The 16,666-nt window shown below is 42.9% G+C and overlaps 1 protein-coding gene across 9 annotated transcripts in view; it reads left to right on the forward strand.

The window, feature by feature from the left end:
• Positions 1-656: 656 nt before the first annotated feature.
• EML6 (EMAP like 6) overlaps positions 657-16,666 on the forward strand; it is a 288,870-nt gene continuing 272,860 nt past the window's right edge. For 6 of the 9 annotated variants that reach the window (XM_025261030.3, XM_044925913.2, XM_025261033.3 and 3 more), the window contains exons 1-2: positions 663-820; positions 1,636-2,367. In XM_025261030.3, the coding sequence (XP_025116815.2) occupies positions 2,171-2,367 (197 nt within the window). In that variant the 5' untranslated portion in view covers positions 663-820; positions 1,636-2,170. Of the gene's footprint in view, positions 821-848; positions 1,102-1,635; positions 2,368-16,666 lie in introns of those variants that run through there. The other 3 variants (XR_006543338.2, XM_044925915.2, XM_044925912.2) reach the window with 3 other exon arrangements.

Consider the following 16,666-nt stretch of genomic DNA (forward strand, 5'->3'; position numbering starts at 1 on the left):
GCAATCACCATCTGCATTGATTTTGGAGCCCAGAAAAATAAAGTCAGCCACTGTTTCCCCATCTATTTGCCATGAAGTGATGGGACCGGATGCCATGATCTTAGTTTTCTGAATGTTGAGCTTCAAGCCAACTTTTTCACTCTCCTCTTTTACTTTCATCAAGAGGCTCTTTAGCCCTTCTTCACTTTCTGCCATAAGGGTGGTGTCATTTGCATATCTGAGGTTATTGATATTTCTCCCGGTATAGAGATGGTTTGGTCTTTATTCCAACTTCACTGCTTTTCTTTTTAGATATACACGCACGCGGCCCAGTAGCTCAGTCACTAGGGAACTCAGGGCGAGAACCAGAGGTTGCGCTTGGTGTGCCTGCCTCTGCTCTGCAGAATCGCAAGCACCTGGGACGTGGTTAGCGGCCTCTATGTGGCCCACTCTGGGCGCATGGAATCCTGGAATTCGTGGTTTGGCACCGCGTGCTCCCTGCCTGAGGCCTCGTGGAGCGGACTACATTTCCCAGAATGCATCGGGAAGGGGGGGGGACGTGGGCGGTAGAGGAGGGGGCGGACCCAGCGCTCTGGGGCGTCGCCGTTTCCTAGCGCCGAGATTTCGCCTAGTAACCCGCCAGCCTAGGTTCCAGAAAGCGGCGGTGTGGCCCCGCCCCCGGAGCCTAGGCTGGAGGAAGAACCTCTCTCCGGTGGCGTTCCAGTGACGAAGCCAGTCCTCGGTGCGGGAGGCGGGGAAAGGGGCGGGGGGCGGGCAAGCAGAGGATTTCGCTTGCCCTGTGAGATTCAGGACGTGCTGGCGGCGCCGTTTCAGAGCAGAGGTTAGAGGCGGGAGAGCTGGGATGCTCCGCAGGCGAGCCTGGATCGGGTGTGGGAGGAGTGCAGGACGCAGCCGCCGCGGCACTGTGCGCAGGCCGGGGTGTCCCCGGGGGCTGGCATCCCTCGGGTGGGCATCGACCAATGCCTGGGACGTGTGTGCGCGTGTGTGGGGAGGCTCGCTGTCCCCAGTGGTTCCGTGGGCGCTCCTCCCCACGCCGGGCTTAGAGACGAGACCCTTGAGCCCACGGGACCCCATAGCTAGCGCAAACGTTTCTGGGGAAAGGTACACGATTTTGGTCACTTGTTAATTATTTATAATTTCTTCTGGACTGAGAGCTTTTGTAGGTTGTTTTCCTACCTCCAGCTACAGTAGTGTCTCAATTTCCTCCGATTCAGAAAAAAAAATCTTTATGAAGCTTGCCGTTGGAGTTCCTGATTAGTGAGAGCTGCTAAGTTCGTTCTGGTTTTCTCGGCCAAGAGAGGGTTCACGGAGGATATGAATTCTGAATATATACACAACTAATTGGAGAGTCTAAAAGATGATCATTGCATGTTTGCCCTGGCTTAATGGGGAAACTGCAAATGTTCTTTCAAATCATATCAGTAATCACCACCCGGCAGCATTTAGGGCATATTTCGTATCATTAAAAGGATGGATCTGGGAGGGAAAAAAAAAAAGATGGATCTGGAGAGAGAAAAGAGGAATAGTTGACAATTTTTTAAAAACTTGGCTTAGTTTGGGGATCATTTGCTTGGACTGGGTGACTTATGCAAAATATCTGTTTCTTTCTTCCTGGCTCTCGCCTCCTGGATGTAGACTGTCAGTTTCGGATCCGAGGATGGCGATGGCAAAGCTTACCGGAGTTCCTTGTCAAATTAAAGCTGTCACAGAATAAATCCCGCTGCCTGCTGCGAGGCCCCCGCCCCGCGCACTGCAAACTTCAGTGAGCGAACTGGGTAATCAGTGTTTGGATATGTAGATCCTTGATTTAAAAGGCGGGGTGACCCTCCCAAGAACCTCTCCCGGGGGCCGAAGCCCGCAGGTGCAGTGAGGCGCGCGGGAGCGCGCGCGCGGGTGAAGACGCCTAGCCCGGGGGAGAGGAAGCCGGGGCGCCCGGCGGGGTCTGGCGGCCGTGCACCGGCGGCTCGTCTCCGGCGGCGGCGGTGGATGATGGTGGCGGCCGGCGTGCTGGTCTGTGTGAGTGCGTCGCCGCGGAAATCAGCGCCCGGCGCTGCACGCTGAGCCCTTTGCAGGTCCTCCGCAGCCCGAGACTTGGCGAGGACAGACCCGGCGCGCAGGGGCCGCCGACCCGTGCGCGGGGGGCCCGGGGGGCTAGTGGGGTCGGCTAATCATGGCGGATCGGACAGCTCCCAGCTGCCAGCTCCGGCTGGAGTGGGTGTACGGGTACCGGGGTCACCAGTGCCGCAACAACCTGTACTACACCGCCGGCAAAGAGGTGGTCTACTTTGTGGCTGGGGTCGGGGTGGTTTACAACACCCGCGAGCACAGCCAAAAATTCTTCCTGGGACACAACGACGACATTATCAGGTAAGGAGGTGGCCTGGGGCGGTGTGGAGGGGTTGGGTGTGGAGGTTGGAAGGGTGAGAAGAAGGATGACTAACTGGGATTTCGTGGAGTCAGATCTGGGCGCCCTATGGAATAAAGGAGTCTCTCTGGCACCTCAGGGAATTACAGAAGGGCTGCTGATTCTAAGGCTAGGGCAGAAGCAGGGTGAGGGTTGCTTACCTTACCCTTGCTCTGTTGCTCAGCAAGGCTTTTTAAATCACTAAGGAGTTAAGTGTCCTGGTGCTTTTTTAGGTGTTCATTCCTGCTACAAGTGGAAGGATCCTAGGGAGCTATTAAACACTTCTCTTTCCCTCCCTTACTAGGAAAATATAGGACCAATAACCTGAACTGGGGGTATCATCTTTGGGAGGCTCTTTAGAAGGTTCCTCAGCAAGTAAGAGGATTGGAAAAAAAAAAAAAAACAAAAAAAAAACCGAAAGGAAATTTTGCTAAAGGTAATTTGGGATCTTCTTTCCAGATGCTTGGAAACTAGGAAATTTCTGCAGTGGGTGGGGAGTTCGTTCTCTAATATTTCACTTGGTAGTGACTTAGTGCCGAGAATCATATTTATACACTAAATGAATGCTTCCACACCATCACTGAGGGTACAAAAGACGGGCAGTTTCTGTATAACAAAATCCTACCCTCCAGCCCACAGAATGACCAACATCTAGTAGTGAATGGCTTGGACTGGTGAAGACAAAACTGGATGAATAGCCATTTTAGAAGGTCCTCCTTATTAAATTGTAAAGGGATATATTTTGATTTTTGGCCCTGTCCTCTCATCTTTGGACTAGACGCATCTTTCTCCAGCCCTTGTCAGCTTCTCCTGTGACCATACAAGGTGTGGTCCAGATGCTGTTCACAGGGAATTCCTTTTCAGCCCTTGGCAGTTGGGGAAGGTTTCCACGATATGGGAGCCTCAGCCCACAGGGAAAATGACTTGCTGAGGATGGACTACAGCTGACAGAGACCGTATTTATACCTTCCAGACTTGTGTGTTCACTGATGTAGAACAACCTCCATCACATTTCAGAATATTGCCACTTGTACTCTATGTCTCATTTCATAATGAAATAAATGGTTCAGTGGCATAATGTTATTGGTCTTAATTTCTCCATGGGAAGGATGCTTTAGGAGACTCGCTTCCCCGAGTACCCCGCTTTGTACTATTGTGATTTTTCTGGAGCCCTTTTCCTCCTCAAGCCCTAAAGTTGAAAGAAAACGTTACAGAAAGTAAAAAACTATATTAATATATTAAAATATAGTGAAATGTATGTATATTAAAAATGTTGACTTTTAAAAGATGAAGATTTTAAGTACTAGGAGCTCTGCTGTTCTTGAGATTTGGTGGAACTGACTTTTAAAACTTTCTTCATGTCACATTTGATAGAAGAGCTTTCTTCTCTCCCTGCTGTGATAATGGTTGTGATTGGGGCATTCTTACCTAGTTCTGTCCTGGAGATTTTGCTGTTGTAATTCCAAGCTGATGATTAAAGTCACAGGTGCAAATGATTAACAGTGACTCATGAAAAGGTTAGATGTTTAAAAATTAAAACCTATTATGTTTTTGCCCTTTCTTAACACAGTGCTTTCCATTACACCATCAAAATAAGATGTAGTCCTTTGGGGAAGGGAGAAAGTGGCAATTAAACAGGAAATTCCCTGCGGTTAAATAATAGTAATGTGACAGTTCACTGAACTACTTTGAGGATTTGAACTCTTAATCTTAATTGTTTTCCTCTAACAGGAAAAAAAAAAAAAATAGATGTACTGTGAAACTGAAGGTGGGAAAAGGGTGGAGCTGCAGTGAACCACTGTTACGACAGACTGTTGGCCTAGAGGGGTTGTTGTGATATCTGACTTAGTTGAAGAAACAGATTTGAAGAAAACGTGAATGAATTTATTTGTCTAACTGGATTTGCAGGGAGCTTCAATTGTTGAAAACAAAAAACCCTGATAATTTAGTTTCTGTTTATTAAGCCAGTTATATCTTTATGCTGAATAGTGACATAGTAGCAAGGCTGCCTGTGGAGAAAGGACTAAATTTTCCATGTTATTTGGTTGGGTCTGAGTATGTGTAGGAGAGCAGAGTTCTTTAATATCCATCTATGTGTTTGCACATAGGAATAAAATTAAGCCAAATCGATTAAAAAACACAAATCACAGATCTTTATATAATTGGGAACTGTAAAATTAGAGAATACAGAATATTTATGTTGTTATTTTGCTTTATCTTATATACGTAAATATCTTTATCCGGTGAAGGTAGTATATAAACCATATTTGTTTTCATCCTTAGTATATGGAACTCTTAAGTGCCATTTCCTTCATAATTTTATTCCCAGAAACATATTAGATGTTTGAAATTAATACTGTAAAGTTTTAGGAATATTAATGTATTAACTATACATATGGAGAAGAAATATGTATTCTTTTATCTTTATGAATTTCAACTCATTTCTGCATAGCTAGTTATACTACTGATTTTCTATTTAAAATATTAATGTTTGTCATTGAATGAGGAGGACTAAAGCTAAGATTTTAGTGCAAAAATGTTTGGGGTGTTTTGGAATCATGACGTGAATATTAAAACTTCTAACCCTTGATTCCATCAAACAAGATAAGTAATCATCCACATAGATTTTGCATTTGTTTGAATGATATATTCATAACGCATACATTTTCTACTGCGTTATTTATTGTGCTACTTTCCCTAGAATCCTAACTAGAAAGCAGCCAAACAAATATTGATACCATACTCCATTTTAGAAAACCGTATCATCTCTGAGATCACGATGAACTTTAATAATAATGTAGGATTTGGCAGAGCTCATTAGAGCTCAGCATATGTGTCCTCCTGATTTGAAAGACTATGTGTTTAAGTCAGATTTAAAAAAATGTTGATATGTGAAGCATAATGTGATTTATTGGATGTGGAGGCTTAGTTTTATTCTCTTGAATGATTACCCTTCAATACAGATAACAGATTAGCGGATGATGCCATATTTTAGCTCTGGTAGCATTGTGATGGGACAGGAAGATGCTTAAAGCAACAGAAGCACTCAAATCGGGGCTTGAAGGCAAGGACAGTAATCGAGGCAGGAATAATTACTAACTTGGTTTCTGCTGCAGGTAGCAGACCATGACACAGAACGGGAGCAAATGAAAGGAAAGGTCAAGCACACATTTACTGTCTGTCTCCTCCCGATCATTTTCATGGTGACTCCAGTGGAGACATTTCTCCCTTATTCTGGGACCCTATTTTGTGTCTGACTAGTCCCCTGTCTCCATTTTCATTTCTATTCTTTCCTGGCTCTCTGTTGCAAGGGAGGTTTTTCTGCAGTACCACATTTGGGGAAAGGGCACTGACTTTGATTTCACACCCACTTGGGTTTGAATCCACTCTCCTGTTTACTAGAGGCCTCTAGGTGAGTGACTTGACCTCTCAGGGGCTCATTTGTAAGAAGGGAATTAACAACAACTAAATTGCAGAATTTCAATTTCAAACAGGTAACTATTGAAATAATATAATGCCAATAGTTTAGTGTGGGGCCTTGCCCTTAGTTGGTGATCAGTAAATACTCTTAGTAACCATAGCAGTAGTACAGTATTTAATTAAAAACACACACATACACCAGAAACAAAATAGTGATTCTTTAGTGTCCACAGTCTGAAGTCCAAACTCCTGAGTTTTCCTTTCTTTTTGGTGTTAACCTACCTTTATACCTTTATTTTCCGTGACTCTGTTCTTTCCTGCCTCTTGCTGGAATAGTTTCTCACCTGCTTTGTCCATCTCTTCCCAATCCCTTTCCCCAGTGACATACTGGTTGGGGGCATGTACTTTGGTCGGACAAATTTGATTTTGAACCTAGATCTCCCACCAGCTGGGTGACTTGGGAAAATTTCTAAATCTCTGTGAGTCTCAACTGTCATCAGTAAAATATCTTCTCATCAGTGCAATGGAGATTTAAAGTTATCTAACTTGTAGCTTATGGGGATAACATACAAGGTTCCCCAGAGTGTTTGGCAAATAGGAAGTGGCCACCACAGGGAGCCTATTTGTATCTCTGTCTTAAGTGCCCCATTCATTTCAATCTCACGTCTCCCATGAGCCCTTTTACCACCCTTAGATGAAGAAGTGCCTTGCACTCCTGAAGTTTTGCATCTTTTGTGACCAGTGCTGCTCACTTGATATGTATCATTTAGTGCCATTCCTTCACTCTGAATATTTTCATTTGTAAATGTATATAAGATTCTTGAGGCTGAGAATGAATTTAATAAGCAGAACCAATGTTTCCTGAGTGTAGACCCAGTGCTATACTGTTGGTATTGTGGTTAGCCTCAGTTTATTGATGAGAAAACCAAGGCACAGAGAGGTTAAAGACGTTGCCCATGGTCACTCTTTAGCAGACTGTAGAATGGGAACTGGAACCCAAGTCAGTCTGATTCCAAAGCCCAGAGCTATCACTTCACTGCTTTACACACTCTTTAATTTTTCTTAGTCACTATGGTCTCTACCATTGTGCCTTGTTTCTAACCAGAACTTGGTCAGTTCATGACTCCTTGTAACTGTTTTCCAGTTTTGTGCTTTACACAAGGCTATTTGAAGTAGATCACTAGAACTCTGTCTAGAAATGGAACCATGTTCAGATTCATCTTAGAACATCACCAGATTTGAAGCAATGACCTGAAACAGTGAACTACTGGAGATGTTAAAAAAAAAAATTTTTTTTTTTAAATCTCAATTGTGACATGGCTAAAATTATCTGGTACTGCAAGTACGCACAATTGCACTTGTTGAATTTGAAGAGAGAGGTGTAACAGCCATGATTGGGCTTGGGGTGTTGGGTAAACAGATTCACATGAAGGCCTGGAGATCTGATTTCATATACTTCAGTCCCTTGACCAGTTTGAATAAGGGAAACTTAGGGGTAACTATAAAGAATCAAACCTGTATTGAGTTGAGTGCCTACTCTGTACCAGACACTGCACACACACACACACACACACACACACACACACACAGAAATCCCTTCACCCACAACTCTGAGAGCCTTTATTTTACAGGTTACAGCTCAGAGAGGGAGAGATTTAAGCAAAGTCACTCATCCTCTATTCATCGGATCTCACTTGCTTGTTCATTGGCATGATCATGTAATGAAAGGGCTCAGTTGGTAAAGAATCTGCCTGCAGTTCAGGAGACCCAGGTTTGATTCCTGGGTTGGGAAGATCCCCTGGAGAAGGAAATGGCAACCCACTCCAGTATACTTGCCTGGAGAATCCCATGGATAGAGGAGCCTGGCTGGCTACAGTCCATGGGGTAGCAAGAGTTGGACACGACTTAGTGACTAAACCACCTATGGTCTGTTCATAAATGATTTTACTGTTATTCTTGTTAATAAGCTATTAGTCTGGTGATTTTTATTAAGATGTATTTATTCTCTAAACTGGGTAGATTTTACTTTTTCATTTATTTTTTAATCAAAAACTAGTATCTAGAATATACCAGGTGCAGCATTGAGCATGACCAGGTTCTTGCCCCCATTCTGATGGAGGAGGCCAACAATGAATGAACAAGACAGCAAGGTGAATACAGATTGTGCTAAGTACTAAGGAGGGAATGACCATAGAGGGGAACTAGGTCAAGTAGGGTGTGGAAGCTACTTTAAATAAGGTGTCCAGAGCAGTGCTCTAAGGAGATGGTGTTTAAGCTGAAATCTGGAGGATGAGAAGGGGCAGGTAAGTGAAGATGTGATGGAGAAGAGAGGTTATGTGCAAAGGTACGGATGGGAAAGAATCTGGTATGGCCAAAATTCTGGTCTAGATATCCAGAGAAAGACCAAGGTCATAGTAATTCTCATCCAGGTCATTAATGCCTCATGGGTTTTGCCACCATATGTCCTACATTTCCCAGGACACTCACAAATATTCCATTCAGTTATTGTTATGAGTAGACTTGCTCATATCATATCATAGATCCCTTTTAATTCAGAATATATGACCATGGTTTTATTTTTAAAATATGGCTACTATATAATGGCTCACAGCTTGAAAAACATGACCCTGGAGTATGCTCTTTTATAAAGAATTATATAGGCCCTACCACCAGTGGTCCACAAGAATGTAGATTATACTGTGGTAAGTGAAAACCTATTCCATGGCAGCATCTTTAGGCAGGGCTGTCCTAGAGGCTCTCCTACCTGCAAGGAGGTGGTTCTGGACACCTTTGTGATGTAGGTCATGTATTTGCCACCAAACAAGAAAAATGAAGCTGCTGGGAGGGTTTACCTTGCTGGCTTTGCTTCTGGGACTGACTCCTTCCCCTGGAGGCAGAGCCATACGGAAAGCCATCCTTTAGCCAGCAGACTACACATCTTCAAGCCGTCAGCCTCCTCTTGTAGGTTTAACTTGATTTGTCATATGTGGATTGGTCTTAAATGTAATTAAAGTGCTTGACAGCAAACAGCTCTTTGCAAATATCATTGTGCATAGGAGTCACCCAGGCACATGTAGCTGAATAAGCCTGGTGTGAGGCCTGATATCCTGCATTTCTAACTAGCTCCCATCAGTTGATGTTGATGCTGCTAGTCTACTATGCAGCAAGATGTTCGGGACCTCATTCATATGTTTCGGAGCTCAATAGATCAGTGGGGTTTTTTTTTTTTTTCCAACCTAAAAGATGTTGCTAGCTTGTGAAATAAAAGTTTAAATATATATATATATATATATATGACTCATTTATTAAATTCTTAAATTAACAGAATCAATTTTTCATTAAGTTGTCACCTAGTCTAGTGTTCTTTCTTCTCAGAAAGAACCAAGCAAGAATTGTTTGGAACAAGTTAGGAGGCGGCTAGTGTGCCCCTGTGGGCAGTGGAAGAGTGTGTCCACAGCCTTTGTGTAGACATGTTTTCGTCTCTTGAGTATATTTCACCTAGGAGTGGAGTTGCTATATCATATGGTAACTCTAAGTTTAACTTCCTGAAGTACTGCCAAATTGTTTTCCAGACAATCCCATCATCAGCATATGAGATTTTCAGTGACACCATATCCTTGCCAGCACTTGTTGCTGTCTTTTTGATTATAGCCACCCTGTAGGTGAGAAGTGGTATCTTGTTGTGCTTTTAATTTGCATTCCCTAAGAACTGATTGTACTGATTACCTTTTCAGTAAATTTTTGACCATTTGTATACCTTCTTTGCAGGAAATGTCTACTCAGATCCTTTGCCCATTTTAATTGGCTTATTTGTTTTTTATTGTTGTAAGAGTTCTTTATATATTCTGAATGTAAGCCCCTCATCTAATATATTATTTTCAAGTATTTTCTCCCATTCAGTAAGTTGTCTTTTCACTTTTTTGATGATGTCCTTTGAAACACAAATGTTTAAGATTTTGATGATGTCCAATTTATCTTTGATGATGTCTAATTTATCCAACTTATCTTTTTCTTTTGTCACTTATACTTTTAGTGTTATATCTAAGAAACTATCACCTAATCCAAGGTCAGGAAGATTTATTTCTGTTTTCTTCTTAAGAGTTTTATAGTTATAGCTTTGACATTTAGAAAGATAATCCATTTTGAGTTAAATTTTATACGTGGTGTGAGATGGAGGGTCCAACTTCTTTCTTTTGCATGCAGGTATCTGTGATTGCAACACCATTTGTTGAGAAGACTTTTCTTTTTCCATTGAATTGTGTTGGATGCCTATAGCCTTTGACCTTCCCTACCAGGCAGCCCATTCCTCTCATACGGAAGATACTGAACATTTGAGGACCCAGAAACAAGCAATCATTAAAAAATTTAACCTAGAAATGACGGAAATTTGAGGCTTTGGTTACCATTATGCATTTGTAGAGATGCTGTCATATCCTATGAAAGATATGTCGCTTTTTATATATTTAAACAGTATAACTGTTTATACATTGAGGAATCGGTGCAGTTTTTAGCAACTGCTGGTTTAAGGACCAGCAGCAATCTATATGTTGACTTTGTTTACTTCCAGAGATCCTGAGTTTTGAAAATGAAGTTATAGTCTTCAGTCTTGCTGTTGGAGATAGACTTACTGAGACCTACCTACTGAGGCAGCTGAGTGGGTGGAGTTTGTCTGGAAAGCAAAGGGAGTGGTCAGATCTCTTGACCTTGACCTCTTTACCAGTTCACCCCTTTCTTCTCTCAATGGGAGGCAGACACCTGGATGGCCTCAGCCTAGGAGTTGAAGGATTCTAGGATTGCCCACTAATTCTCTGTCGTTCCCCTTCCCATCAGCGTGAAGGAGGGGAGTGGCAGGCCAGCTCTGCCTCCCTGAGAGGAAAGATGCTTTCTTTGGACTGGTAGTACATATATAGGCTGGTCAGAGAATTGTTCTGAGGTTACTGAGAATTCTTGTTTAGTTTACATATTGTTTAATAATGTCACTACAACATTTTTCTGTGTTCATTATGAGTTGATTTTATGGGTACAAGTAAAACAAGATCCACCAGTGATGAGATGCCTTCTAAGTAAGAGATCATCAGTTGCAAGAGACTGAAATTTTCTCAAAAGAAGAGTTAAGGAGGGGATCACAAGGTGAGAAGAGCATCTTTTGATACTCAATTATAGAGTATATTGCTGGCCTCTCATACACTGCACAGTTATCAGGCAGCTAATCTTTTCCTGTTTCTTTCTCTTGCAAGCATGCATCACAGGAAATCACATCTCTGCTTCTCTCTGGATAAAATATGCTTTGATTTTCTCTGACTTCAGACTGGCTCCTTAACTCAGTGATCCGTTTTACACATAGCCATACCCCAAAAAAGCCATCTTAACCTCACTGTACTAGATTATGCAACTTGGCCCTATGAAACCAATTGATTAGGTCTTGTGAGCCTGAATTCCAGATTTCCAGGAAAGAGAATCTGATTGGCCGCACCGGGTCAACAGGGTCAGGATGTCCACCAGTTCAATCAGCTGTAGCCTGGAAGGTGGGCCTAGGTTTCACAGGGCTGTCCTTTTAAGGAAGATTGTCTAACAAGAGAGGTATAGACTGAGAAAGAATGAATGGCAACTCCACTGTAGGAGGTGGATTAGAAGAGGAGGTAGCAAATGGGTTTTTGGAGCAGAACAATGATGAGAAGTACTGAGCTGAGGTCAAGAAGAAGTGAGGAAAATGATATTAAGTTTTAAAAACAAAATTGTGGTGACTCTGAGCACATCATGGAATTTTTAGTTCTTATAACGGGCCATGGAGGATGTCCCTGGGAAATACTGGCCATTGGCTGATGACCAGTCTTGGAGGGCTATGTGTACATCAGGCATCTGTCTACTGGGGTGCCAGTGCTCCTGCTAAGAGTGTTCACTCTCCTGCTGGGGTCCTGTGGTGGGGCTGGAGGTGGAGGGGAGCATATAGGAATAAGGGCCCATGCTAGCAGGTACCAGAAAGATGGCCTGACGGCACACACAGGAGGCTTCCTGAAGCTAGTTCAGGCTCCTCAGCCGAGGCAGGTGAGGCTTGGGACAGCAGCTGTTTACCTGCTGGTGAAGAACTATTTCCATGCTTTACCTCACACAGATACTGGTGCATCCCTGCTGATCACCAGCCTTGGTGATGAGTGAACCCTGAATGATTTACTGAGCTTGGCCATCTAACAGACATTGAAAAAGAATCTTCCTCAAGCCAGACTTAAAATCTACCTAAGGTTCCCCATTACCAGCAGGATAAGTATCAAGCTTACCCATGCTCTTTCAGAGTAGTCTCCTAAGACTATTATGACTGGTTCCTCGGTCTTCCTCCAGCTTGATGTCTCTCCCTCTCCTAACATCCTCAGACCACATCAAACTCCTTGCAGTTACCTGGACCCAATACCTTATTTTGTGTATCCTCAACCTAGCACACGCCATTGATTCCCCTCACTTGTCCACACATACGCTCTTTTTCTTCTTTCAATCTCAGTGTAGTATCATCGCCCCCTGAAGCCGCACCTTGACAGCCGGACTTTTTTTAGGCCATTCCTTCTCTGTGCATCCAGGCCACCATGCAAGGACCTCCCCGCTGGACTCATTGCACTCATGGTTTTGCATTTGTTGACTTACCCCTCTCCCCACCTGATACAAGTTCCATGTGTCCCCTGCCGAGTACCTGTTGTGGACATAGTGAGTGCTTCATGTATTGTTAGTTGTTATTAGTTCTTCATATCTCAGATTATTTAGAAGGAGAAAGGTATGACAAGGGGGATGAGATTTCTATAGAACTCGTTCTGTACATACTTTCTGAAAATACTAATATATTCTCATTTGGCACTTAGAAGCAGGATTCAGAATCTTCATGACCTGAAGCTAATCATGAAGAAATGTGAATATGAATTGAAGGACAGTCTACATTACAACTGGCCTGTACTTTGCAAAAAAAAAAAAAACCCAAAACTTATTCTCATAAAAGACACAAGGAAGTAAGGAACTGTTCTAGTTTAAAGGAGACTAAAAGAATAGAAGTAAATGCAATATGTGATCCTAGATTGGGGTGGTTAGTTGTTCAGTTGCTAAGTCGTTTCTGACTCTTTGCAACCCCATGGACTATAGAACGCCAATCTTCCCTGTCCTTCACCACCTCCCTGAATTTGCTCAAACTCGTGTCCATCTAGTCAGTGGTGCCATCCAACCATCTCATCCTCTGTCGTCCCCTTCTCCTCCTGCCCTCAATCTTTCCCAGCATCAGGGTCTTTTCCAATGAGTCGGCTCTTCACATCAGGTGGCCAAAGTACTGGAGCTTCAATCTCAGCATCGGTCCTTCCAGTGAATATTCAGGGTTGGTTGGGGTGGTTAGGGATTGGTATAAGTGACAGTATCAGGACAATGTGTGAAGTTTGAACATGGAAGTATATGTTAGGAAATAGCACTGTGTTTACATTAAAATTCTGAATTTGATTGTAGCAGTGCACTTACGTAAGGGAAGGTTCTTGTCTTAGGAGAAATGTGCTAGGATGTTTAAGAGTGAAGTGTTATGGAGCTGCAGACAATAGTAATAAGGTGTCTGTGTGTGTGCATATGTTTGTGTTTCTCGTGGCATCTGTTCTCTCCTCTTAACCACTGCTTCCTTCCTGCTTCCATCCTTGCCTCTCCCATTTTATTCTCACCACAGAAGCCAGTTGATCTGGCTGCAACATAAGTCAAGTCATGTTAATTCTTGCTTAGAACTCTCAGAGCAAGCGTAGAAGTCCTTATAATGGCCTCTAAGCCTCTTTGGGGATGTGGCCTTCTGTTACCTCTATGATCTAATCTATTTTCTCACCATCCCTTGCTCCACTTCAGCCACACTGGCCTCCCGGTTGGAATGCCCAGGTGCCCTACTGCCCCAGGGCCTTTGCGCTTTCCCTCTGTCTAGCTCCTCCTTCTTCTAGACATCACATGACTTCACTCGCCTCCATTGGGTTCCTGCTCAAGGTCATCTCCTCAGTGAGGCCTTCCTTGACTATGCTATTTAAAATGTAGACTCCTCCCCAACACACTCCTTATTACTCATCCCTGTTTCATGCTTCCCCTTAGTTCTTTTTTGTTTTGAACCTTGTTGACTCTCTTCACTAGAATATGAGCTCTAAGTGGGCAGAGTTTTTTGTTTGCTGCCCTGCCTACAGTGCCCAAAATGATGCCTGGTATGTAGAAGACACTTAGTAAGTATTTATTGAATGAATAAATGAATGACTAGTATATGTTCACTTTTGTTTGTTTTGAGATCACCTCCTTGGAATTTCTGCTTAGAACAGGATTTTTTGAAGGGGTTGCCTTTGACAGACTGTGAAGTTAATGGATCCCATCTCAGAATAGTAGGTTTCTTTGTTCTTGTTTCTTTGTCCTTTTACCAAAGTATAATCTAGATACAGAAAAGTGTACGTATCATAGTGTACAGCTGGATCAATTCTCATGACCCCAGTGCACCTGTAACCCTCACTTACATCAAGAAATAGAACCTTACAGCACCACAGAGACCCCTGAGCACCTCTTTTCAGTCAAAGTACCCCCCTGCAAAGGTAGCCTCTATCCTGACTTCTAACAGTGTAGATTAGTGTTGCCTGGTGTTGCACCTTTAAAAGGAATGGTACAGGATGCATTTTTTTGTGTGTCTGGCTACTTTCAATCAACATTATAAGATTTGTCTCAGCTTCTACATGTTTACTATCGGTTTCATATTTTCCATTGTGTAGAAATATAGTTTATCCATTCTACTGTAGGTGGGCATTTGGGTGACTTCTGGTTTCTTTTGACTACTATTAACATTCTAGTACAAGTGAACATATATATCCATTCCCACGTGGGAGTGGTATTTCTGGGGCATGGGATGCACACATGATCAGTTTTTCTGGGTGCTGCCATACCCTTTTCCAAAGTGGATAAATCAATTTATACTCCCACTATCATGGAATTTCCTAATGCATAAAATAAAGTACATAAATGCATAAAATAAAATACATAAATAGGATTGGAAAGAAAATTAATTATTTTGAAATACAATTGGAATAATACAGTTGGAAAAATATTGTACTATGTCATGATATATGTGCTTCTTTATTAACTTTATTAACTCATGCAATTGAAAGTTCTAGCAGTTTTAATAATTATTGTAAATTCAGAGTAGTAATGGGTATACATGATGTTTGAAAAATCTGTAACAACTGTAATATTATATGTAAATGTCTGTGATTTTATTGATCTCAAGGTCACAGGTACTACTATAGTTTGTTGCTTACATTTTGAATGATAGGAAATACTAAAGCCTGTTACAAGTTAGTGAAAAATAAAGACTTTTAATAACTTTTAGTCCATCTAAACACATGAACCCTTCTGAATTCTATTAAGGAGTGCATGGACTCTAAGCTAAGAATCTCTTGATTAGAGGAACAAAAATGATTTACAACAAACATTTCTTAAATGTCTACTATGTGTCATGTGGGCTTCCCTGGTGGCTCAGTTGTAAAGAATCCACCTGCCAATGTAGGAGACGGAAATGGCAAGAAGGAAGGAAATGGCAACCCACTCCAGTATTCTTGCCTGGGAAATTCCATGGACAGAGGAGCCTGATGGTCTACAGTCCATGGGTTGCAATAGAGTTGGACACGACTTAGCGACTAAACAACAACAGCAAATTTCTCATGTACTGTGCCAGACACTGGGGGCCCATCAGTGAGCAATATACATCTCTTCTCAAGGAACTTATAATCATGAAGGCAATATACATAAGTAAGTTAGCAGCTGGGTCTGTGTGTTCAGATCTATGATAGTTAGCCCATGGCATGTACCTAACCCATACGTGGGAGTGGATGGTGGTCAGAGAAGGTTTTCTGGAGAAAGGAGCATCATTAGATTTAGGCTCTGTTTTGATTACTCTGGCTACGGTGTGAATGATGAATTGTTGGAGAGAAAGTCTGGAGGCACTTAAAGTAATCCATCTATGAGGTCATATTACGCTAGTATGCAAGGAAAGCAATGTGTTCTGGAGACTCTGGATTCCTGCTGACTGATTGGATATAGGTGATGGAGGAGAAGGAAGGTGTAAGGTTAACAATCAACTGGTTGGATTGTGGTTATGGTGGCTCAGACGGTAAAGCATCTGCCTGCAATGCAGGAGACCCGGGTTCGATTCCTGGGCTGGGAAGATCCCCTGGAGAAGGAAATGGCAATCCACTCCAGCACTCTTGCCTGGAAAATCCCATGGATGGAGGAGCCTGATAGGCTACAGTCCATGGGGTCGCAAAGAGTCGGACACGACTGAGCGACTTCACTTTCACTTCACTTTATCATTTGCTGAAGCAGAATGAGGAGCAGGTTCAGGGCCAGGGAATGATGAATTCAGCTTTGAACACATATAGATAGAAGTGTTTGTGGAACATCCAAGAGGTGATTTTACGTTTGTGTGGGTCTCTCGCTCAGGACAAGGAGCCTGGCAGGCTACAGTCCATGGGATTACAAGGAGTTGTACACGACTGAAAGAGTGACACTTTGACTTTTCTGCTCAGGAGAGAGCCTCATGAGCTTCAGGGAGCATGTGGGAGTGGATACGATAACCCAGAGAGCACTTGGAGGAAGAAGAGGCCAGGCTTAGGATTTTGGGGAAGATCAGCTTTCAGGTGACCAGTAAATAAAGATGCATGTGAATGATGCGAATAGTCACAGGGACAGGAGGAGAGCAGAGTGCCTGGAGGCCAAGAGCAGACACAGTGTCAAGCAGACCCTCAATAGTATCACTGGAGTACAACACGATAAGTCTAGAAAAGGGCCCTGTGGACTCAGAGCAGTGAGAAGATAGTTGAT

Source organism: Bubalus bubalis, chromosome 12, assembly GCF_019923935.1.
Source record: "Bubalus bubalis isolate 160015118507 breed Murrah chromosome 12, NDDB_SH_1, whole genome shotgun sequence".
Taxonomy (NCBI): domain Eukaryota; kingdom Metazoa; phylum Chordata; class Mammalia; order Artiodactyla; family Bovidae; genus Bubalus; species Bubalus bubalis.